At 41.6% G+C, this 23,558-nt stretch overlaps 2 protein-coding genes across 4 annotated transcripts in view; one reads left to right on the top strand and one right to left on the bottom strand.

Annotated features, from left to right (window-relative positions):
- Nucleotides 1–88: 88 nt before the first annotated feature.
- acad8 (acyl-CoA dehydrogenase family, member 8) lies at nt 89–3,114 on the top strand. Its single transcript, XM_072464224.1, has 11 exons — nt 89–224; nt 651–751; nt 837–1,006; nt 1,096–1,205; nt 1,278–1,354; nt 1,428–1,565; nt 1,670–1,805; nt 1,880–1,977; nt 2,447–2,599; nt 2,665–2,767; nt 2,844–3,114. Exons 1-11 carry the CDS (start codon nt 107–109, stop codon nt 2,897–2,899), a joined length of 1,260 nt encoding a protein of 419 aa, XP_072320325.1. The 5' UTR covers nt 89–106; the 3' UTR covers nt 2,900–3,114.
- Nucleotides 3,115–3,844: 730 nt separating this feature from the next.
- esamb (endothelial cell adhesion molecule b) overlaps nt 3,845–23,558 on the bottom strand; it is a 32,425-nt gene continuing 12,711 nt past the window's right edge. Inside the window, exons 1-8 of one of the 3 annotated variants that reach the window (XM_072464213.1) lie at nt 11,454–11,650; nt 11,166–11,311; nt 10,447–10,648; nt 9,460–9,615; nt 7,870–7,914; nt 4,794–4,916; nt 4,589–4,718; nt 3,845–4,336 (exon numbers count right to left, since the gene is read on the bottom strand). In XM_072464213.1, the coding sequence (XP_072320314.1) occupies nt 3,886–4,336; nt 4,589–4,718; nt 4,794–4,916; nt 7,870–7,914; nt 9,460–9,615; nt 10,447–10,648; nt 11,166–11,255 (1,197 nt within the window). In that variant the 5' untranslated portion in view covers nt 11,256–11,311; nt 11,454–11,650 and the 3' untranslated portion in view covers nt 3,845–3,885. Of the gene's footprint in view, nt 4,337–4,588; nt 4,719–4,793; nt 4,917–7,869; nt 7,915–9,459; nt 9,616–10,446; nt 10,649–11,165; nt 11,312–11,453; nt 11,651–23,558 lie in introns of those variants that run through there. The other 2 variants (XM_072464210.1, XM_072464211.1) reach the window with 2 other exon arrangements.

Here is a 23,558-nt window from a genome sequence, read left to right as displayed (position 1 = left end):
AGAACGAAACACTCGCTAAAACACCATTACCCATGTGCACTAGCGGCTACGTCCTGACGTCATACCTTACGTACAACGTGCATTTCGCGCTGCGGTGAAGGTAAACATGGCAGCCCTGGCTCCTCTGGCGAGAATAACTAGATGGGCTTCCTCCATCTGCAGAAGCCACAGTGTTATCTTGAACAGAAGTGGGCCCAGCAGAGGAATAGCTTCAAGTATAGACCGTAAGTACCACAAATGACGTCTCAAGTGTTTGATGTGTGGCCTTGGTACAACATACAAGCTCTGACAGTATGTTACAAAACAACATGACGTGAGCTAACAATGTCTGTGGCAGTTCTCTAAAGCACAAACAATGGCTATGTGATGGTTAGTTGTCTTCTTTACTGCCATATTTAATAGAAATGGAGCAACGATGTGTTATGAATGCACCACTCTGCTATTGGTCAGTCTGTGTCCTCCAGTCCTGGACCACACAGAGCTACACTCCCCTTCTAAACACTGCCCTCCAGCGGACAGTTTGTGAATTTATCTTATGTGACTACAACTGAACCTTTTTCTACAATTTCTCTTATGGTTTATCCTGTCAGAAATGTATGAGGTTGAAATTAGTCTCCATGAGATTCTGTCTAATGGTGTTATTTCCACAGCTTCCCATGGACTCACGGACGAACAGAAGGAGTTTCAAAAAGTCGCTTTTGACTTTGCGGCCAATGAAATGGCACCACACATGGCAGAATGGGACCAAAATGTTAGTAGACCTATTGGTTTGCGTAGTATTTCGACACTAGTCATTATTCAGATTTTTAATAAGCAAATTTGATGTCTTGTCTTAGGAAATCTTTCCGGTGGAGACTTTGAAAAAAGCTGCTCAGTTGGGATTTGGGGGCATATATGTTCAACCAGATGTCGGGGGCTCTGGACTTTCTCGACTAGACACATCTGTTATTTTTGAGGCTTTGTCCACTGGATGTGTCAGCACTACAGCTTACATCAGTATCCACAAGTACCCATCTATTATACATCTGGAGTTGACTATAAATATTATCAGTCAATATGTTAACGCACCTTTATTGTGTGATTTCTCCTTTGCAGTATGTGTGCATGGATGATAGACACGTTCGGTAACAACGAACAAAGAGAAAAGTATTGTCCTGACCTTTGTGCAATGGAGAAATTTGCTTCGTATTGTCTGACTGAACCAGGTATGATAAAAGCTGTGTGCCAAAGAAGTGTGCAGAGGTTAAAATGTCATTTGTATGTGTTTTGTTTTACAGGTAGTGGTAGTGATGCTGCGTCGCTCCTCACGACTGCACGAAGAAACGGAGACCATTACATAATGAATGGCTCTAAGGTTTAAGATCACCATTTTGTGTTTGACCCCATTTTAATCTTTGCATTATTTACATGTTTTTTACCTCTTTTAGGCATTCATCAGCGGAGGTGGAGATACCGATGTGTACGTTGTGATGTGCAGAACAGGAGGCAAAGGGCCCAAAGGCATTTCATGTCTGCTGGTGGAAAAGGGAACCCCTGGTCTCGGCTTTGGCAAAAAGGAACGCAAGGTGAATATTAAGCATTTAAATGTCTGACTTGTCTCGCTTTTGGCTTCCATGTTGGCTAATGAACTCTAGATGGCACCAGTAGATGAGTTGACTGTGCTTTACAGGTTGGCTGGAACTCGCAACCGACCAGGGCAGTGATATTTGAGGACTGTGTCGTTCCCGTGTCCAACCGGCTCGGTGAAGAAGGGCAAGGCTTTAATATTGCCATGAAAGGCTTGAACGGAGGCAGGATTAATATTGGTGCGTGTGAAACATGTACATTTAAAATGGGATCTCTTTCAACAAGAAATAATACAAATGGACATGTTCTACAGCATCTTGTTCCCTTGGAGCTGCACATGCGTCATTGTTGTTGGCACGAGAGCATCTGTCAGTTCGTAAGCAGTTTGGAGAAACACTGTCCAACAACCAGGTATTTTTTTTAAATTTACAGAAACTAGCAAGGACCACGCCACAACGATGGAATACAAGGGAATATTTATTGATGATGATGATGATGATGATATCGATGAAAGACCGATGAGAGTTGGCTAGGTAGAGGCTCAAGATGGGGCCCAGCCGATTCAGAACCGCCCCTTCCTTTAGATGGTGATGTGTGAAGGTGAAGATAGAGACATGGGGTGGAAGAGTGAGGTCGAGAGAGCAGAGACGACACCATATGCTGGGATGAGCCTGTATTAATAGGGCTTCTGGGTAATTAGAGGCGTAGTTAAAGAGTAGAGGAGTGGTTACAGGAGGAGGAGGAGTAAGAGGTTGAGGCGTGGTCCATCTCCTGAATCTCAGTTAGCGATTAACAATCATTAACTACATATTAATTAATTTATTTGTACCAATAAATGAAAATGACAACATAAGTGTTAAAAGAGTGCATGTGTTTCTAGTATCTTCAGTTCCAACTGGCAGAAATGGCCACCAAACTCACAGCATCTCGACTAATGGTGCGAGAGGCGGCCAAAGCTCTTCAAGAGGGTCGCTCTGATGCAGTTTCCCTTTGTTCAATGGCCAAACTATTTGCTACAGATGAGTGTTTTTCTGTAAGTGACAATCGTATTTATTTAGTTTTGCATGAGGACACTTCTTACCTCTTCCACGTTCACAGATTTGCAACCAGGCCCTCCAGATGTACGGGGGGTACGGTTACCTCAAGGACTATCCCGTCCAGCAGTTTGTCCGTGACATTAGAGTACACCAGATCCTGGAGGGTGAGTTATATAGTCACAGCTTTTACACCGATACACACTTTTATCTTCAATTAAAACACTTTGAATTCTTTTATAGGTACAAATGAAGTCATGAGGATGATTATTTCTCGAAATCTATTGTCTGAGTCATGATAGTATTTTTCATCATCACTCCCAGTTCTCTGCGTATGTCTCAGCTCATGTTTCTGTTACATCCTTTTGTGAAAGCCGCTAATGGAAACTGCTTTCTTTGAATTGTTTGTATTCTCACACTCCTCAAGTGTCCTTTACAATGTTATCATGATTACTGTAGTGTTACTGATTTACTTTTAGACTTGTCTCAGAGGTTTTTATTGTTCTAAATGTATTTTACTTTAGCAAATAAAACTAATATGAACTGATCATTATTTTTCCAGAGCAATTAATTAAAAAATGTACAGAGCCTTAAATAATAATTCATACAGAGCCTTAAAAAATAAAGTTTATTAAAAAAAATAATCAACAACTCGACTGTATCAGTGCTAAATGTACTGTATTCATTTGGGGAAATGCTATGCCCCACATCATGAAACAATACCACACATAAACAGACCACCAGCAAACATTTGTTAACTAAATGTATAAAACATGTCATTGTTGCTTACAGTTTTCAGGTCAAATTATACAAAACATCTGCAACATAATACACCCAAATCATCCAGTTAGTTTCAATTCAAAGCCATTTATCAAACAAATAGCTCATTCACTGTATCACATCAGAAAACTGAAAACAAAGTGGTAACGCTGGATTGTGTTTAGTGCAGGGAGCCTGAGAATAGTTAAGTAAATGTGAACCATTAGGTTGCTCATGACAGAAGAATGTCTACGAAATTAAATTGCAACTAAGCGTTATAACCAGTTAACTTGAAACTGTTATTTTATTCTTATAGCGCGTAACCAAACATCACATTGCGTGTAGTCATTTGAAAAATATGTCTCTGGAATAAAATCTAATCCAAATAAAAATGATACTAAATCAAAGCACAGTCTGAAGAGTCACGAGCTGAATCATGTCCCATACAAAAGCATCAACTATTATATTCAAGGCAAACTTCTTCCTGTTTAGCATCTGTCCTTTAGCCGCAGGGGAGTTGCTGCTGCTACACGAGCGAGCCGGCTTGGCATTGAGCCGGCACAATCACCGCTACAGCTCCCATACGTGTCAAGGTGGACGAGTTCATCTGTGGAGACAAAGTGACCGGAACTGGGACTTGTGGTTGTGCACCCTCTGGCCTGCTGGGGGCGCCGTTTCCTGGACTGCGCGTCATATACGGAGGAGCACCATTTGCAATGGGGGGTGGTTTGGGTTTTCGAGGAGTAGAGCCTGCAATGTTGTACCCTGGAAGTCCGTGTAAGGTGTTGACTTCTCCGGGCCGTAGCTGGTAGGCGTTAATGACAGAGCCCATGTCTGAATAGGGGTAGTGAAAGTTTTGAGGGTCTCGTGGGTGAGGGCTGGTGGCTACGGACGAAAGTGTGCCGTTTTTAGACATGAAGTCCGATCCCGTGGTGCTCTTAGCCCATGAGACACGTTTTGGTGCTTGGGCATCCTCCCTGCACAAGAAAGAATGCCTAGTTAGTGTGATGGCACTCAAATACACACAATTTGATGTTTTGATACAAAATAATATGCATTGGAATTGGAAACAAATTGGAAACAAATCTCAAAAATGGTTAGTTTGTTACTTTATTGTCCCTGCAGGGTCTTCACAGTTATGCCGTTTCACAAGGGAACACCAAAGATGCCCACAGCAAACATCACTATTGACCTTTTTAATCTGGTAAAAAGATTAAAATGAGCCCTACTTGATCTCATTGGCTGTTTCCTCTTCAGAGTCCCCTCTTCTTCTCAGGAGAAATATGAGAAACAGCACCACGGCCACCAGTCCCACGATGGAGCCCAGAGTGGCTGCAGCGATCATGCCTGCATTAGAGGCTTGAAAAAACACATCACTTTTAACAACTGGAGCTGAGGGTTTGTAATGATAAACGGAAGTAATCAAATACATACAGGTGATGACCTCAAGGTTAATGGAGCAGGTGTCTGAACCGGCCGTGTTGCTGGCTCGGCACACGTACTTCCCCGACATGCTTTTGGTGAGGTTACTGAGGCGGAGCGTGCCCTGCCTCTCATCTGCAAAAAAGATATGATTAGATATGATTTTGTTTAGGTCAACCGAGCAGGAGTGTTTCTGTAGAGCACATCAGACTGACTGACATACGTCTAAATGACCCACAAACATTCATTGCCGTTACAAATTGCAGCCAACACTTAAAAAAAAGTTAGTTACATTACAACACAAATGTCCCTCTCCTTTCTGCCTTGTATTGTCTGTAGTTCTTGCTGAATTATGGGCTCCTTCAGGATGACCCTTTACAACACTTTTCTTTAATCTTTTCTCACTTCTGAGGTCATGACACGGATTTGTGTTTGGCCATTACTGTGGTTTGAGCTGGGTATTACCATCAAACACAATCAATTCTTCTTTGGACTTCTTAATGGTGTTTGTAGCAACACAGATTGCAGAGAAATAAACAAGCTTTATGAGAGACTTATCTCCACAAATCCTCCGTAGTCCAATTTCAGATATCACTTCGCAATATGATTTAATCGGGTGTCATTTTGCTTTCATGGAGACAGGGGAAATGGCTGCTATACTATATTTTGTAAAGCCCTATAATGCACTGATAAGGTTTCGTCTTCTGGTTCACTTTCAAGCTTGTTTACTGATACTGAGGCAGGCAATAATATAGGCTCCTCCCCTCTGGGGCCAGGACTCAGTGGGACTTAAATAAAGGTCAATAGATAGAGAAATAATAATGCAGTCAAAACAAAATGAAGAATTTCAGATTAAATGGTAAAAAAAAAACATATGTCGGTATTGGATCAGAAAAATAAATCAAAATATCATCCTCTGTATTTATCTCAATGTCTGGTTCTAATGTGCTCTGTGTTTGCACCATCTGCTACAGCGTTCAGACCAAGATTAAGTCCCACAAACCGCACCTTATAGTTTATTGTACAAAGTAAAACGCATTTAAAAAAATCAATAACAGCCTGTCTTACAATGAACTGTGAAACTTTCTGGAGTAGGGACAGCACCTGTATAATGACACAGTTTAATAGCCCAGCTTGAAAACCAGCTGTGAGAAACAAAACCCAGTTTTGAGGATTAGCCACATGTTCGCTGACTGAGCTTGGAGTGAGTTCAAGCCTCACAGTGATGGAGGCCAGAGGGGGCTGACGTGGTTTAGGTGCTGAGGCGGAGCATTACTCATATGATGCTGCCATTACTGCAAGGTCAATGAGCGACATTCATCAAAGCCATGAGACTTCACATGTGGTGAATGTAAATCAGCTCCGTTTTCACACGCTGCAGATGTGACGATTAATACACGGAATGATTTCACTCTATTTTTAAAATGTTCAATCATAAATAACTGTTAGAATTTTGAAGCTACAGTTTATATTTGTGTTGAATTTATAACAAATAGGTTTACGTTCTTTGAATTCCAGTATCCTGCCAAATTGAAAAAGTTAAAAACTGATTCTGTGCTAAATTAGACACATTCATTGTGTCAATTAAGCAAATCAATAGTTAAAAAAAAAAAAAGTCTTGCTAATTGAATTGAAAACTCTCACAGCTATTTCAACTTGATAAGACAAACTTTAATCTCGACAAGGAACAGATGCCCATCTGAGTCTATAGGTTTACTGTACTATGAGTCTATAGGTTTACTGTACTATGACTCTATAGGTTTACAGTACTATGAGTCTATAGGTTTACAGTACTATGAGTCTATAGGTTTACTGTACTATGAGTCTATAGGTTTACTGTACTATGACTCTATAGGTTTACTGTACTATGGGTCTATAGGTTTACTGTACTATGAGTCTATAGGTTTACAGTACTATGAGTCTATAGGTTTACTGTACTATGACTCTATAGGTTTACTGTACTATGAGTCTATAGGTTTACAGTACTATGAGTCTATAGGTTTACTGTACTATGAGTCTATAGGTTTACAGTACTATGAGTCTATAGGTTCACTGTACTATGGGTCTATAGGTTTACTGTACTATGGGTCTATAGGTTTACTGTACTATGGGTCTATAGGTTTACTGTACTATGAGTCTATAGGTTTACTGTACTATGGGTCTATAGGTTTACTGTACTATGAGTCTATAGGTTTACTGTGGCTCTATAGGTTTACTGTGCAATGAGTCTATAGGTTTACTGTACTATGAGTCTATAGGTTTACTGTACTATGGGTCTATAGGTTTACTGTACTGTGAGTCTATAGGTTTACTGTGGCTCTATAGGTTTACTGTACTATGGGTCTATAGGTTTACTGTACTATGGGTCTATAGGTTTACAGTACTATGAGTCTATAGGTTTACTGTACTATGGGTCTATAGGTTTACTGTACTATGAGTCTATAGGTTTACTGTACTATGGGTTTACAGGTTTACTGTACTATGAGTCTATAGGTTTACAGTACTATGAGTCTATAGGTTTACTGTACTATGGGTTTACAGGTTTACTGTACTATGAGTCTATAGGTTTACAGTACTATGAGTCTATAGGTTTACTGTACTATGGGTTTACAGGTTTACTGTACTATGAGTCTATAGGTTTACAGTACTATGAGTCTATAGGTTTACTGTACTGTGAGACATAAGATACATAAGATACATACATAAGATGAATGGACAGTGGATGGCAAATCAAATACAGTGCACAGGAAATGAAACTCAACCCTTTACATTTACAAACATTATATTATCGATTACATAATGTGTGTTATACTTATCTTGTTTGATATCTATATTATGTTAAAATCATTTAGACGTGCCAAACGACAGGATTTTGGAAAACTGTGGACTTGTTGTCCTGTTTGCCTTCTATGATGAATGTGTGAGTTAACACCTACACCTTTTCTACCACAGGTGATGATATTCATTTATATTTGTGACATTGCTGGGTTGAGTTTGTTCCCTTTACATTCTTCCTACAGGTCTAATGCTGCTGGAAGTGGTGACTATGAGGGATCTGACGGTAGAGGATATGAGTGAAAGCCCTTACCCATGAACCCAAGGACAAGCATGGGCTGCGGGCAAGATCTCCATTCTGGTTTATTTGTGCAGGAGAAGAGATGAAGAGATGAAGAGATGAAGATATGTGAGACACAGTGAGTGAGTGAGAGAGAGTAAGGAAAACACGACAGAGGAGAGACCAGTCCAGAGAGTCCCAAATCCAACTTATGGTTCTAAAAGATCTGATCAATCTATGACATGGGTTAGACACAAGGTCGGCAGGAAATGAGTAGATGGCAGAGAATCCGCTGAAACTGACAATTATGTGTTAAGTTAATATTACTCTATTACAGTTACAGGTTGTCACAAGATAATATTTGGCTTTCCGAGTACTGCCCAAACTAATTCTGGACTTTATCAGGCCTAAATGAACACTACACATGTTCTAAAATGAGACTAAACCACGGGTGAGGTTGTTCTCCTTAATGATTAACCCTTCCTACAGAAACAGTACAAGATTTGGCTCTAAATACAGTCAATACTCAACCTGCAGAGAGCTATACGTACCACAGTTTGAGAAACACTGCTCTATTACATTCCATAATGTGTAAATACAGTACCTCTAGGGCTGAAACTAACTATTATTTGATCGACTAGTTAGTGATTATTTATATTATGTCTTGGAGATTTTTTAAAAACAACTTAGCAAGTGGACATTTGGTTATTTTATCAGGTTTCTTGAAAAAAATCCTAAATTGTATGTTCTTTTTGTTTCATTTTGGTTCAATAATGACAGTGTCTTTAAATGGCATGTGTAAAAATCACTTTAAGATCAACGATTAAAGATTTTTAAATTGGTTAATGATTATTTCAGTTGTCAATTAGTCACAATAATAACTACCACACCCTCATGTAAATACGTATAAAACTGTATAAAGGTCACATATAATTCCTTTTATCCTATAGATTTCAGTCAACATAACAGCATTGGCAGGAGGGCGGGACGTGATTGTCTGAGCAGTGGGGGTCATTTTTGTGCTTCAAATCAGTGATTCTCAACCCTTTTCTGTCGTGACCCCCATAATAATAACAACAGTTGGCATTCGCGACCCCTAAACACACAAAATACACTGCCCATTAAGTGATAAAGTAGCCTTATTTCTATTGAATGATTTAATTTTCAGGAGTATACATTTACCACTGGATTTGAAGGGTGTCAAGCCTTATTTAAGACTTATTATATTCCATGTTTGATTGGTTACATTTTAAAATAATATTAAATATGAAGACAAAATTGCAATTCACTGGCTGTAATTCGACAAGAGGATTCAGAAACATAATAAAACCTCTTGTTTCGCGTCTCTATCTGTGGATGGTTCGAGTCAAGCTGGAAAGAGGATTTGACACTCGAACATGACAGCCTGACACCGAATCAGAGCAAAACAATTGAAACGTCTGTCGGGGAAATCTGTCTATGTGTGACCGAAAGGGCAACGCAAGGTCAAAGATCAACAGAGCATTCGCTTGGACTCATTTGGCTTATCTACTCCACAAGAATAAGACATTGTCCCAACACTCACAGATACAATATTTGACCATCTTGTTTTGTCCCAAGCTTTGAAGACTTTAAGAGACTTACTTTGCATTGGTGAAAAGAAGACCTCAGACACGGGTGCAGCCTTGGTCCATTTGTATTGAGGAGTAGGTTTCCCCTGGCTGGATGTACAGCTCAACGTGACATTCCCCCTCACCACGGGGTTTCCTGTCATGGTGCAGACAGGGGGCGACGGTGGGACTGTGGAGAGTCAAGTCAATAGAAGCGATGACTCTCTTGTGAACTTTAATCCACCCTCGCTGTGTAAAGGAGAGGTTTTGCAGATCTTTCCTTCCTGCTGCTGTCAGACTCTACAACCAACACTGTCAGCCCTGAACAAGTGCAATACTGATGTAACCATGTGTAATACCATCATATTCATGTGCAATACTGAATCAACCATGTGCAATACCTGTAAATAAGAGTGTTCTATTTTGTTTTTTTTTATACGGTTTACTTACCTGCTAATAGTATTACCTAGTCTTGTGCTAGCTATTTTTACTTTATTTTTATTTTATTCTATTATCATTATGTTATTATTATTATCTGATTTTTATCTTTATTTTGTATTTTTATTATCTATTTTATTTTATTTCCCCCCCTCCATTCCCTATTAAGATAGGAGAGGAGTTTTGTTAACAAGAGTTTTTTGTTTTGTTCATACGAGTTTAGAGTGTGTTTTGAAACTTCCTATAATCTGTCCTTTCCTCCTGTTCTACTGCGTTGTAACAATGAAATTTCCCCTTGTGTGGATATTAAAGGTTTATCTTATCTTATCTTAAAGCTGTGTGTAAAGCTTTAATTTAGCGCTTCCATTAGCAGAGGCCATATAAACGGCATAAATGGAAATCAGTGCAAACATAAGAGATGGACGACTTAAAGTGACTTCATTCTACATAATGACAACTGGCCCCATCACGGCTCGGTCATGATGTCGGCCTGAATCTTGGATATATACGTCTACGTGTGTTGAGAATGTTTATTAACACTGCACTATGACCTTTGAAATATTTCCGGTGCAGTGGTTCTTACCTTTGACATTTAGGCTCAGTTGTCCTGAAATAAAATCTTCTCCCGGGACGACGACTTGGCAGACGTAGCGCCCGCTGTCTGACTCTTGCGTGTTGTTGATGTAGATGGAGAGGTTTGCTGAGGGCATCTCCGCAGAGAAGCTCACTCTTTTGGTGAACACATTTTGGCCATAACCGACCTTACCTGAGCTGAAGTTGATTACCTGCCGTATGCAAAAAACATACATTAATTTTTGTGAAACATAAATGATTGATATATTTGAATGTTTTTCAAATATACTTCACAATCAAAAACATTCATAAAATGCTATCAATTGGTTCACTTTACATATAAAGATGTACAGAATATGAATACAGCAGCAATCAACAGTAATCCATATCCATACAGATGGTGTGAGTTTTAAAGCAGATTTTCTGTTTGAGAGAGGCATTGCAGGGTGAAACTAAGATCACATTAATCACTAATATAGAATGTGACACCAGCACACATATATGTCCAGCTAAAGTATATTGGCAGATGGGATGTCATTAGTTGGATTTTTTTTTCATAATATTGCTTGCTTCTGCTGAATCAGAAATGAAAAATAATCCTAATCTCTGCACAGCCACTTTTTTCTAATTAATTCAAAAGTATCATGTTTGAAATAAAAACGTTTTCCGCTTGTTGTATAGGTCAGTCTAAAAAGAGCAGAGAGATGCAGTGCAACGATGAGCTCTCACCGGAGTGGATTTGTTAGTCTCAAAGGTCCAGATGACAACGTTTTTACTGATGTCCAAGCTGGGGCTGTACCAGGCCTGCAGCATCACCATCCGACCTTTCACTACCTCGATCACTTTAGTGGGGATCTCCACTCCCTGAGTGTCACCTGCAAAACACCATCAATCACAACACAAATACAATAAGTATATACTTACACATCCAGTGACAACAATGATGAAAAGACAAGCATGAAACAATGTGATAAGGATGAGCACTCGATACAAATAAAAAACTATAGTAAAACTCACAAGGTGCTCCGTCACCTGAGCTGCCCAGCTGTAGCTGGATCAGCTGATCCCAGCAGCCTGTCGCTGTTGGCAGCTCCAGTTTGAAGTCTGCTCCAAAACTATCCCAAAGACAAGGGAAACTACAGCTACTGCGGTAAATCCTTTAGCAAATTGTGAATCTAGGTCATGGATGTTAAAATACTCATAGAGAGGGAAGGTGATTAGAAAGGGGATGTGGAGAGAGCAGGCGTTATGATTCCTACACAACCGTGGTCTCCACATCTGTTCACACAGACACGCCTTCCTTCTCTTCAGACAAAAAAACCCGCCCATGTATGAGAGTCAGACGGTCGGCTTTGGCACCAGGGCAGTGCAGAGTGCTGTGAGAGGGGCATGACATACACCCATGGACTGACCAGCAGACCAGGGTTTATATAGATTATATAGATTACATAGTGACTTGGCGTTGTCTTAAAGACTCTGGAACTATGTGAACTGCAGAATGAGGTAAATCTAGGGACTAATCCTTAAACAATCTGAGGGTCAATCCTTTCACCTCACATGAGCACAAGGCTCAGCTGGACATGGATATAATTTAACCCGTGGTCAGTGTGCCATCACTGCAACAGATAGTACATCATATAGTTACCGGCAGCAGCTTTCATGAGTCTATAACAGACCATTTGTATCCTCATGAATGCTGTAAGCCAGGCAGCTGTAGGGCAGTCAAGAGTTAATGTCTAATGAAGGTGATAATTAACCTATATCACTCTGTATCACGCTGAAGTGAGTTCTAGAGTTTGTGAAACAAATATCGTGAGAATTCATCTTGCGTGTCCTTATAAAGGCCTGTGAGATTAACCTGTGCGTCTGTAGAGAAAACCCAAACTGACCCCAAGAAGTATTAGAAGAAAATGCAGTACATCAAATCATGCTGCAGTGCTAAGCCTTCTACTGGACAAGCCGCCCCAGATTAATATGTGCATATCTGGACACATTATTATATCAGTTGTTTGTGATTGTCTGCCTGATTTTTATACAAAGCCTTTACATGATCAAAAAGAAAACATGTTTGTATCATAAAAAATAAACCTTTTTCAGATCACATTTAAGCAGCAGACTGCTTAAGACAAGACAAGGTGAAATACAGGCCACTTGGAGCAACAAGTAACAGCCTCTGGAAGTCATTCAGTTTGGTATGAATGAGTCCAGTGGTCACTGCAAACTGCTTTGATAGAGGGTTTGTCCTTAGAATTATGCCATTTGATTGTTTATAAAAATGAAGAAAATCTTCACTAATCTGTGCCTGTCTCCATCTGCAGCGTGCTATCTTAGCTCACAGAAAACAGTCCAACATTTGGATGAAGTGAAATCCTTCTGAGAAAAAAAGAAGCAAGGCTGCCAATAAGAGGGATAAAGATATGATAGTGTGCAGCTTGTGTAAACTCTGTCCTAATTACACTGCGCTGGGGGATATCGCTCAGCCCTGCCACACTTTATATCGGCTAATTGGATTCTTCTCTTTTAAAAAACAATGTTTTGTTTGTCCTCAGGGCATCCTGGATAAGAGCTATTGTTCATGAGTTTACAGCCCAACAGCAATTACAACTGCAGGAGTGTGTAACACTAACACTCTCTGAGTTCACAAAGTACTATACTGTAGTATTCCCATAAACAAGCACTTTGAAGGGCTGTGTTTTCTGTGGTACCAAGAACCACCCACAGAGGGCAGCACATCCAAATAATTCAGCTGAGAATAATGTCTGGGTTAAAGCATCTTTTAGCCTTCAGTCATAAAATTAGGCTTAAATGAACAGTATAGGGCTGATATAGGCTGATGTTATAGACCAAAGTGAGTGTACACAGTGTGTCTTAAGTCTGCCCTGTGTGACGGAGCCTGGTACCTCCGTTAAATCCCTGCGGAGCAGTGGGCCTGGTGAATAGTAAAGTGTCTTTACCAGTCCTGCTCCATCTCTCCAGTAATCTGCTCCTCCTCCCTGTCCCGCGATTTATGTGCATCTTCACTTGACTTCTACACCTCTTAACAGTTGGAAATCCCAGAGTACTCCAGCTGTTAAAAATAATTATTATAAAGCCCTGCTGTTATCAGCAGTTATATACAGAAAAGTGTGAGTAGATTCACGTCTGGAGGGGCCAATAAACTAGCAACATGAAATATGTCCATTTTGACATGTAACTTATAAAGCATTTGAACACAACAACAATCATACTTTTCTTATTGTATATAATATTGCTCAGTTTTGCCAAACAAAATACTCTTAATAATGTTTTAAATACGTATTTGAATAGTGACATAATAGAATTAGCAGCTCAACCTCAGTGTCATCTCACATATGATGTTGTCACTTCATTCATTCACACTGTGCTGTTCATTTGCTTGAATGGGACAGGACACAATTTAAAGATGACTCTGTCTTCCACAGTAAGACTTACATTACATTACAATTGTAAAATAATGATGATCATATTTTGATACAAACACTCTTTTTACTGAATTGATTCTTAAAAATATATAATATTGTTTAAAAAAAGAAATAAACATATGTATTTATTTATTTATTTATATACATTATAATATAAATTATATATATATAATGTAAATGTATTTATTATGTATTATGATTTATTATATATTATGTCAAAATCTCATCTTCAGACTCGGGTCGTGTCTCATCTTGTGTCATTTGTGTCTAAATCTCCCTTAGACACTTATGCCTTCAAGTTTGGTATTCATTGCATTGTTGTATAGTTACAGGTGGCAATATAGACAAAGAGTAATATCCCAATATTTTTTGGGATGAACACCAAGATTCTGAAAATATTTTCACAATAGATCCAGAATATGCTAAAATGTGCCACAAATCGTGAATGGACCAGAACATTTTACAGAAAAGGGCAGAAACATAATTTTATATTCTTGTTTGGAAGATTGTAGATGACATTTCTGTTAAATTTATTTCTAATCAGCTCTTTTTGCTGTCACAGTAATGGTGTAATAGTTTTCATGGTAGGAAATATACTTGATATTCAAGTTTTGCATCTCTCCAAAAGAACAATACTGATTTATCCATTTTTAAACGTATCTACAACTTCTACTTACAATGTCAACAAAGCGTTCAAATGCCTCTCTGAAGCACAGTCATTAAACACAATCATGCATTATTTACATTATTTTAATCAGAAGCGTTCCTTACACAGAAGAACACTTTATTAGGAACAGCAGATGTGACCTTTATTTTGAAAATAGCTGCTGTGAAGCACCACTACTGCTGTGGACTAAAAAGGAGCATTTGTAATAACAAAGGAGGAAATTGGGTTATTCTCTAACTTTGTACCCGACAAGAAAGAGCTGAATGTAGGACAGCAGTGCCGGCGTGCAGGAGTAAAAGTGCCTCTGCATTGACCCTGCAGGCCTGGAAACAGATGGTGCTTCATAATAAATATTTGGGTAAGGTTTCTCAATTGGATTACATTTCTGTAATCTCTGCAGCTATTTTTGCGTGTTTTGGGCACGCTATCTCGTCTCACTCAATTTAATCCCTTTTAACTTTCCATTGTGTTGAAATTGATTCTCTATGCTTGGCTCTAAACTCGTTTAATCTGCACATGATTCTCAGACGAGCATTTTTGACCAACCACTGAATGCACTTCAACAGAATGTTTTACTTCAGGTGCCAGCCACCGAAATGTGTGAAGGAGTTTACGATCAAACGTTTTAGGGGTCAAGACAACAACAAATGAAAAAGCCAAGTTAAAAGACATGAAAACTTCTCAAACAAACGTCTAGCAGGAAGACAAGTCGACTGATACAGGAAGAGAAGAGACTGCAGAGAAACGGTATCTCATGAAAGCAATTACGACTTCATGGAGACACTGATTTGTTATGTGCCCAAACATAATGTACATAGACTAAAAGAACTAAGGAAAGGAATATTAGCTGAAAGATCCTTCTTGGAACAATTCTGGTCTGGAACATTAAGATGACAACATTCCTGGCCGTGTTTTTGGTGTGAAAATGTAGAGTTAAGTTAAGTGTGATTCCACAATATAAGATAAGATAAGATAAGCAATTCCTTTATTGTCCCACATGGGGAAATTTCATTGGTGCAACGCAGGAAGATACAGAGGTAGATACAGAAGAACAGATCACTTATAGGAAGTCTGAAAAACACTTTCAGTAGAAGATCTCCTATAAATAAATAAAAACTCCCATAGACAAATAAATACATAAATACCATTGCATGTGATCCCGACAGTAACTGCACATGAATATGTGTCACGACAGCACATAGATTGCACATGAATTTCACAGTAATTGCACAGTAATTGCACATGAATTCCAACAGCAATTGCACGTATGACAGAATTGCACATCAGTATTAGGTTAGGTCATTATTGCGAGTGTTCAGTACTAACAGTTTTTGTTATAAAGTCTGACAGCAGCAGGAAGGAAAGACCTACGGAACCTTTCCTTCACACAGCGAGGGTGGATCAGTCTCTCACTGAAGCTGCTCTCCAGAGCGGAGAGAGTGTCCTGCAGGGGGTGACACTCATGGTCCAGCATAGATGTGAATCTAGCCAGGACCCTCCTGTCCCCCACCTCCTGCACCGAGTCCAGAGCACAGCCCAGGACGGAGCTGGACTTCTTGATGACTCTGTCCAGCCTCTTCCTCTCCCTCTCTGTGATGCTGCTGCTCCAGCAGGCCACACCGTACAGGAGGGCTGATGCCACCACAGAGTCGTAGAAGGTCTTCAGGAGTGGCCCTGTCACTCCAAAAGACCTGAGTCTCCTCAGGAGGTAGAGCCGACTCTGGCTCTTCCTGTACAGTGCGTTTGTGTTATGAGTCCAGTCCAGTTTGTGGTTCAGATGAACACCCAGGTACTTGTATGAGTCCACTCTCTCAATGTCCCGTCCCTGGATGTTCACTGGTGAGGGGGCAGTGGGGTGGCGTCTGCGGAAATCCACCACCATCTCCTTGGTATTCCCCGCGTTGATGAGGAGGTGGTTCCGCTGACACCAGTCCACAAAGTCCTGCACCAGTCCTCTGTACTCCGCGTCATCGTCATCCGTGATGAGTTCGATGATGGCAGAGTCGTCAGAGAACTTCTGCAGGACACAGCTGTCCGTGTCATGTCTGAAGTCTGCAGTGTAAAGGGTGAAGAGAAAGGGCGCGAGGACAGTGCCCTGGGGCGCCCCCACACTGCAGGTCCGAGTGTCAGACACACAGTTCCGGGCTCTCACAAACTGGGGTCGGTCCGTGAGGTAGTCCAGGATCCACTCTGTCAGGTCATACTCCACACCAGCCGTCTCCAGCTTGTCCCTCAGGAGCAGCGGCTGGATGGTGTTGAAGGCGCTGGAGAGATCGAAGAACAGAATCCTCACAGAGCTGCCAGGCTTTTCCAGGTGAGAGAGAGAGCGGTGCAGCAGGGAGATGACGGCGTCCTCCATATGCCAGACCGATATGCAAACTGCAGCGGGTCCATGGCTGAGCTCACGGTGGAGCGGAGGTGGTCCAGGACTAGCCGCTCCAGTGTCTTCATCAGGTGGGACGTGAGAGCCACTGGCCTGAAGCTGTTGAGGTCTTTGGGGCGCGGTGTCTTAGGCACAGGTACCAGACAGGAGGTCTTCCAGACCTGTGGTACCACCCTCAGCTTCAGGCTCATGTTGAAGACATGCTCCATAACTCCACACAGTTCATCTGCGCAGGACTTAAGGAGCCTGGGGCTGATGCCATCAGGTCCTGCTGCCTTCCTCACTTTAATCCTCTTCAGCTCACTCCTCACCTGTGCTGCTGTGACAGTCAGTGGTTGGCAGGGGGACCGTGTGCTGGGGGGATGGGTGAGTCCAGGCGAAGTGGGGAGCTGATGGTCCGGGGCAGATAAGCGAAGAGGAACAGATGCAGGGCATTGTCCAGCTGTGGAAGAGGGAGCATGCAGCTGTGCAGGGGGAGGGGCGGGTGACCGATCAAACCTCAAGAAGTGAGCATTTAAATCATTCACCCACTGTAGATCCCCCTCTGTCTGGGCAGGGGGGATTTTGAAGCCCAAGATGGTTTTCAGGCTCCTCCACACTCCCTGAATGTTCTTTTGCTGCAGCTGCTCCTCCATCCTGCTCTTGTAGCCGGCCTCAGCCTGCCTGATCTTCCTCCTCAGCTCCTTCTGCACAGTCCTCAGCTCCTCCTTGTTCCCTGACCTGAAGGCTCTCTTCTTCTCCTTCAGCAGAGCCTTCAGTTCACGGTTAATCCATGGCTTGTTGTTTGGAAAACACCGCACCGTCCGGGAGGGAACAATGTTCTCAAAACAGAAGTTGATGTAGTCCGTGATGCACTCTGTGATGGTGTTGATGTCCTCCCCATGTGGGTCATAAAGCTCAGTCCAGACAGTGGTGCTGAAGCAGTCCCTCAGAGCCTCCTCGCTCTCAGCAGACCACATCCTCACCTCACGGGACACCACAGGCTGCCTGCGCACGATGGGTTCATACACAGGCCTCAGATGTACAAGGTTGTGGTCCGAGCTGCCCAGGGGAGGGAGGGGGGAAGAAGAATAAGCCTCCTTGGTGTTGGCAAAAAACAAGTCCAATGTTCTATTCTCTCTGGTGGGGCAGGTAACATACTGGGTGTATTTTGGTAGAACAGAAGAGGGAGAAGCGTGGTTAAAGTCACCAGAGATGAGGAAGAGAGCCTGTGGATGCTGTGTTTGCAGCCTACAAGTGCAGGAGAGCAGTGCTTCACAAGCATTTTCAGCATTGGCAGACGGGGCCACATAGACTGCGATCAAAATCACATGTGAGAACTCCCGGGGCAGATAATATGGCCTCATGCCAATAGCCAATAGTTCAATATCCTTGTTACATAGCTGCTCCCTCACTGTGCAGTGTTCGGGTTTGGACCAGCTCGTGTTCACATACACCGCCAGAGCTCCACCTCTTTTCTTCCCGGATTCTCTCGTTCTGTCCGCCCGCAGCAGATGAAAATTGTCCAAACCTACAATAGAGTCTGGCATTTCTGCTGTTAACCAGGTCTCTGTGAAAATCAAGACGCTGCTGTCCCTATACATCATCTGGGACCGCATGAGGCTCGCTATTTCCGTCATTTTATTTTGAAGGGACCTCACGTTACCTATGACTACGGCGGGAACCGACTTCCTGTTTGTCCCTCTCTTCTCTCGGAGTTCACGTCCAGCCCGTCTGCCTCGTTGCGTTTTCTTTAGGATGTCCGCCGGGATAACGTGACGATCTCCGGGTAAGACGACTGTTCTCCGCAGTTTCATAAGTTCCTCCTTTGTGTAAACGCGGTACGGCGCCGGCCGGGGGGCGGGGCCGGAGCCGGGGGACTCAGAGCCAAGACACATCGCCACGACACGACGAAAACACTCAATCCAGCCGAATAAAGTCAAAACAAGTTAATTTAAAGCGATTCCAGTGCGTGTCCCGATCGTTCGTGAAGTTCCTCTTTCATATAAACGTGTATATAAACGTGTACCGACGACACGCCGTACTTTAGCGGCGGCCGGAGGGCGCGGGGGGGGGGGCTGGTGGGCTCACTCGGAGCTAGCTCACGTCACAACAACACAACGAACGCAACGAAAAACGCTCAAATCCAGCCGAAAAAAGTCAAAAACAGTTGAATTAAAAAACTATTCCAGCACGTGTCCCTATCGTACAGTAAAAAAATATACTAACTATATTTACAAAATATAGGAGATAAAGAACAATAAGTGTGAGAAAGAAGAGAGAGCGTTTACACCGGGCTGCCAGCTGTACCAGCGCCTTATGACTTCAATTGAGTGAAATAATGTTCCAATCAGAGTGAAGGCAGTGCTCTTGCTTTCACCATTCACATCCAACACGACTTTGAACTGTGACCAATAAAGGCTTAAACCATTTAACCTTGAATCCTACGGGAATATGAAACTCCCTGAAATACAGATTTACAAGAGTGAGGACAGTTAACCGTGCAAAAGGACAAACTCTCCCTCCAGCTTATCGCTACCACAGGGGTATTATAAAGAAAATACACCTGCTTTGCTTAACTGGACATATTTGTGCTTATACATAATGGTGCCTGAATAAGCTTACAACCCGTTTGAGTATTTGCAGCTTGTCCTACAGAGATCGTTTACATCTGTGATTATGTATTCACACTTACAGAGCCCCCCCATGTTTGTGCAAGGCGTTAAATGCCTCTCATGTCTGTTTTATAGCTTGTATATCTAATATGTTTGACCATGATGCCCTTTGTGCTGGGAAAAAAAAAACACACACTAGTAAGGGTTGTGTTTCTACAGGTCATTAGCAAACACCACACAACCTGTAGCTGTTTAGGCGCAAACAAGGACGCCCATTGTGCCATTAAGAGGGTTAGCTCCCTTCGAATGAGCCATTAGGGTGCTTACATTTAAGGAGTTACTAGTAGTGTTGAACCGGCGGCTGCCCAGCTGTCCATCACAAGTCCCCTTTCCCTCACCCCTGTCCCGTGCGCTCAGAGGGGCGAGGGCCATGGAAATCGGTGTCAGCAGTGCCTAAATGGGCCTGCAACGCTACACCACGACAGCCCGCCGCCCTCGCACCTCCGCCACACTTTGAAGGAGATATTTATAAACCATTAGTGTGGCAGCGCTGGGGCGAGGGTGGCTGTTTTATCTCGCAAGATCTGTCGCGAGTCCCCCCCTTTCCCGCGCTGGATGAGGCAAAACGGCGCTATCAGAGAGACGGGAAGATTGTGCCGACGATAGGGCCCAGAAGCGCGGTCCCGGTTGCGCTCCGCATTGCCGCTGGGATGGGACGGCTTAATGCAGTGTAATTAAGGAGCTGAGTGATATGATTTCAGATTTCCACGCGGCTAGAGGAGTGCGGATTAGGATCGGGGGTGCAACGTGACGATCTCAAAGGCTTTCCAAGTTTATCGGGAAGATAGTGAGGGTGAAACAATATAAGAGTAAACATTTAAACATTCGTAAAGTCACACAAGAAGATAAAGGTGATATAACAGTCCCTGCACGTCACACATTACGACTTTTTTGTGCTTGTTTCTGTATCATTCATGTGTCATTCATCGTTATGGAAAGAAATGTACTACTCAACTATTCCACATGGGTCTGCTCTACACCTGACGCTCTGGGGTCAAATGGCAGCTCAAATCTAAACACGTGTGAGTCCAGTGTCTTCAATGTGCAATGTAAGGGTCAGATCATCTCAGTTTGAAGCAGATGTCCCGGTGTGTTTGTTTTATTAGACAAATTTCAATATTCTTTGCATATGTTCACAGTAACAATCTTGATATGATTGATATTTTTGATACATTTATGTTGTCAAAACACAGCTGTTGGTATATTTCAGAAGTGAATATGTCTATGCTCCTGTCTTCTTTCTCCTTATTTAGACACCAGTGTTTAATTTCCAGGGTTCTAACACGGGCACTATGGTCTTGCACATGTTAATCTGAACTGTTCCTCGTCCTGCCTCCTCCTCTAGCTCGAGCGGCGGTGTAGCGGCGGTGGAGGAGCGGCGGTGGAGGAGCGGCGGTGGAGGAGCGGCGGTGGAGCGGCGGCGGTGGAGCACGTGTGACACTTTCCACTCTCAGCTGTCTCGTCGTGTGTTGATTCATGACGAACACAGCGCAGCGATTTGCACTGGTAATTTGGCGATTGCTGTGCATTACTCAGCTAATGTGAGGCGTTATTGATCCCTGTAGGGAGATGTTCCGTTCCCAGTTAGGTCTTAGTGCAGCGGGGTCAGTAACAGGAGAGGCCGCTGCAGCTGGTAAAGATTCAGTGTCTGTCTGAAGGATGTGCTCCACACCAGGCTCAGACCTGAGGCTGTGGTTCGAGGACGGTCAGCTCAATATGCTTCCAAGAAATCACATTCTTCTGTTTCACTGCATGGCTTGTGACAACAGCACTTTTTATTTTATTCATTGAAAATACTACAATAACCACAATCCAAATTAGACCTTGAAGCTTGACGTGGCGTTTTTATTCAATACAAAATTAACAAACTTAACATTAATAATGCTGGATATTTTTTAGCTTTCGTAGAATAATACATAGACAAACGATGAGACAATATCAAGTAGAACTAGAACTGATGCCAATTATATATTTATTTTTTCTTAATGAAAATGCATTGAAACATTAATAATGTTACCTTGGCATATAATTCATTCGTATCTTTATTTTTGCTCCACCCCAGCTTGAACTGATTTTAAAATGTAATCTACAGCAGATCAACTAAAATATAAACAACCTATTTCCCAAATGTATTAACAAATTGAAATATCAAATACTAATATCTACTAATCACTACGATTTAGGATTGTACACCCAATACATGCCCGACCATGAAGTATGCAGCTCTGTGACATGATTAAACAATAAGATGAGTCTTTAAACATATTAAGAATTTTAAATGGCTAAATGTGGGCTGCCTCTAACGATTATTTAATTAGCAATAGTTTTTTTTTATTAGTCAACTAGTAAAACAATTATTTCTATTGTACATTGAGACTTTTTAATTACATGATCACCCAAATAAGACACACATTATTATTATTTTTTGGACATTTTAATTTTATAATGCCCCTGTCTCTGTTTTCAAACATATTTTTAAATGTGTTTTAGAGTCTTTATAGACCAGATAACAATGGTGATGCTCAAAATAAGATTATTGTTTCATTTTCGACCAGTCAGGATTCGACTATTAATGGCTGCCGCCCTAATGACAGCACTACATGCACTGTCTTCTAGCAGAACATGCACCGGTCCACATGTAGCATTCGGCTCATACGGAGAGCGAAAGAGCGCGCATTATGTTTAGATTGAACGCCCCATCGAGAACACGGCGCTCATGTAATGATTGCCAATGAGGGAATAAGACAAGGCTCGGCTGATTGAATTACCTCCAAAAGGCACTATGGGTTCCACTGACATTTAATAATAAATAGACCCATATACACTCAGGCAGGATTGTTCCGGCGTGATGCACCATATATTTCAGCTATTGACATTAACAGAGCTCTATTTGTGGAAACACAGATGGGAACAGATGTACAAACAGACTGGAAACACAACACAAATGCTGCCGGTGCACAGTTTTTCCGGCTGTTTGGAGGGATGTTGGGTCTCCGCACCTTGACATGACGGAAGAGGGGCTTTTAGGGCTTTTGTCTCTAAGTGCCTGGATTACACACCGAACAGTCGCTCTCCAGAGAATCGAACGTGGCATCTCTTTTAAATGCTTGGTGACAAATGAAAGAGATTTATAATGGTGTTAGAGTAATCCTCCTGAGCTACGCAAAGTACGGCTGCAATTAGGATATTGATGGAAACAGGTGCCTAAAGTATTGCACAATTAAACAGACTGTGGTCAAGTGTGACAAGGCAAAGGTTCAAGGTTCAGATGGAAAGTATTTTAAAAAAAGGAAGGAAAAAAAACTCGAACGAATGGGAGCGACACATTAGCGCTGCAAAATGTCAAGATTTATCAGTGAGTCAATAATCATGATTATTCAGGTCACAATATTGAAAGAAGATCTGAAAAATAATTACCACGATCGTTTCACAGGCAAAATGGAGTCATTTATATTCAATCTGTACTTCAAAAACATAAACCTTAAGTGCTGTTTATTTGATTGCATTAACTTAACATTCAGAATGTTTGATTTAATAAAACTGTTCACATTTAGGAATTGTAAGGTTATTGGATAATGTGAATGAAAGAAATTACACTTTTTCTTTTCTTTTTAGTCTCAATAATTGTGGTTGTAAAAATCGTGATTCTTTGTGACGTCACAGTTACGTTTTAATATGAGGACTTGGTTATTAAAAGTAAGGTTCTTCTGATACAATATGTTCAAGTTCAAGTCTATTGAATCTGAGAATGATTTCAGGCCTGGATTTAGAACATCTCCTCAGCTGATGTCAGAATATTGAAGGAAAAATGTAACACTGCCATAACTCCAACTCATTTTCCAGCTAGTACCGTATTTTCTGGAGTATAAGTTGCACCAGCCAAAAAATGCATAATAGAGAAGAAAGAAAAAAAACATATATAAGTTGCACTGGAGTATGAAATGCGGTTGCAAGTGTGAAAATAACACATAATATTAC

Source organism: Eucyclogobius newberryi, unplaced genomic scaffold (genome assembly GCF_026437365.1).
Source record: "Eucyclogobius newberryi isolate DKJ021-1_F unplaced genomic scaffold, fEucNew1.0.hap1 SCAF_10, whole genome shotgun sequence".
Taxonomy (NCBI): Eukaryota; Metazoa; Chordata; class Actinopteri; order Gobiiformes; family Gobiidae; genus Eucyclogobius; species Eucyclogobius newberryi.
The sequence above is the reverse complement of the archived record's forward strand: the minus strand, read 5'-3'. Positions and strand labels throughout refer to the sequence as shown.

What these genes read in the sequence shown, in the direction of transcription:
- acad8 (XM_072464224.1), top strand. Translation starts at nt 107, where the DNA reads ATGGCAGCCCTGGCTCCTCTGGCGAGAATAACTAGATGGGCTTCCTCC. An exon ending in AATAGCTTCAAGTATAGACC is followed by an intron (nt 225 to 650) that starts GTAAGTACCACA and finishes TTATTTCCACAG; the next exon opens with CTTCCCATGGACTCACGGAC. An exon ending in AAACACTGTCCAACAACCAG is followed by an intron (nt 1,978 to 2,446) that starts GTATTTTTTTTA and finishes ATGTGTTTCTAG; the next exon opens with TATCTTCAGTTCCAACTGGC.